This window comes from Olea europaea, chromosome 5, assembly GCF_002742605.1.
Source record: "Olea europaea var. sylvestris chromosome 5, O_europaea_v1, whole genome shotgun sequence".
Classification (NCBI taxonomy): Eukaryota; Viridiplantae; Streptophyta; class Magnoliopsida; order Lamiales; family Oleaceae; genus Olea; species Olea europaea.
The window spans coordinates 10,559,939-10,560,992 of NC_036241.1; the positions used below are offsets into that span (position 1 = coordinate 10,559,939).

At 31.7% G+C, this 1,054-nt stretch overlaps 1 protein-coding gene across 2 annotated transcripts in view; it reads left to right on the forward strand.

The window, feature by feature from the left end:
• Positions 1-541: 541 nt before the first annotated feature.
• LOC111394606 (ATP-dependent Clp protease proteolytic subunit 6, chloroplastic) overlaps positions 542-1,054 on the forward strand; it is a 6,022-nt gene continuing 5,509 nt past the window's right edge. Inside the window, exons 1-2 of one of the 2 annotated variants that reach the window (XM_023020509.1) lie at positions 542-701; positions 803-870. In XM_023020509.1, the coding sequence (XP_022876277.1) occupies positions 628-701; positions 803-870 (142 nt within the window). In that variant the 5' untranslated portion in view covers positions 542-627. The remainder of the gene's footprint in view (positions 702-802; positions 871-1,054) is intronic. The other variant, XM_023020508.1, reaches the window with a different exon arrangement.

A 1,054-nucleotide genomic window follows, 5' to 3' on the forward strand; every position in this document is an offset into this window, starting at 1 on the left:
AAACGACCAGTGGAATATTTTAGTAAAGGCAGGTGAATCTTAACAGAAGTGGACTACTTATGAACTTGAATTTTACATGGTTGTTCGAGCTCTAAAACATTGGGAACATTACTTGGTTCAACGGTTTTTTTTTTTTTTTTTTTTTCGAGATACCGCTATCAATATAGCTCCATGGACTTAAATTTAAAACTAAAAATTAAAATTCGAACTTTAATCTTTGGCCTTTTTGTTTAAAAGCCTTGTGGTCCGACAATTTAGCCTCCCTTCAGGAATAATTTATATAAACACTTAAATAAGCTTGTATTCTCGTAGCATTGAGACTCGATTCAAGTTCAAAGATTTAAAAAAATACATAAATAAAAAAATGCCACCTCAATTGATCCTATTTTGTCTCCATTTTAAGTGCTCTGTTCAACTTCCCCAATCCAATTCCAACATTACAGTACGGTCCAATTTCAACTAAACTCGCATTTATTGATCCGCTAGCATGATACAGCGCTCTATGTTAGTAATAAACCAAACGGGTTGACTCCAAAAGCCGAAATAGTGTCTTCTTCACTATTCGGGTCATTTTATCCCCTCAGAAACCCCTCACCCTCGACCTCCTGCGACGTGGTGACATCAACAATGGCAACTCCTTTAAGTTTATCGATAGCTTCAACTTATAATAAACCTTCATCTTCACCATTATTTTCCCAAAGGTACATTGATTTTGCATAAATTTATACTTTTGTTGTTTGGTTCTATTTTTTTAATTACTTTTTTTTACTCAATGTTAATTATTTTAAGTTTTATTTTTCAGAAACTTAAGATTAACGAGGCCTATAATTTCAGCTCTGTATAGTCCCTATGGCGATTCTTCTACTATTGGTACGCTTAACAGTTAAATGTAAACTGGATTTGGTGGATCTTTGATTGAGAACAAAAAAATTAATTTATATAAAGAAGTTTCATTTAAGCAAATTTTTTGTTGGTCAAAGTTGGAATTAATTAGTATGAAAGTTAATCATGTCAAAAATAAGAAGCTCTATATATTTATAAGAAAAAGTAATAT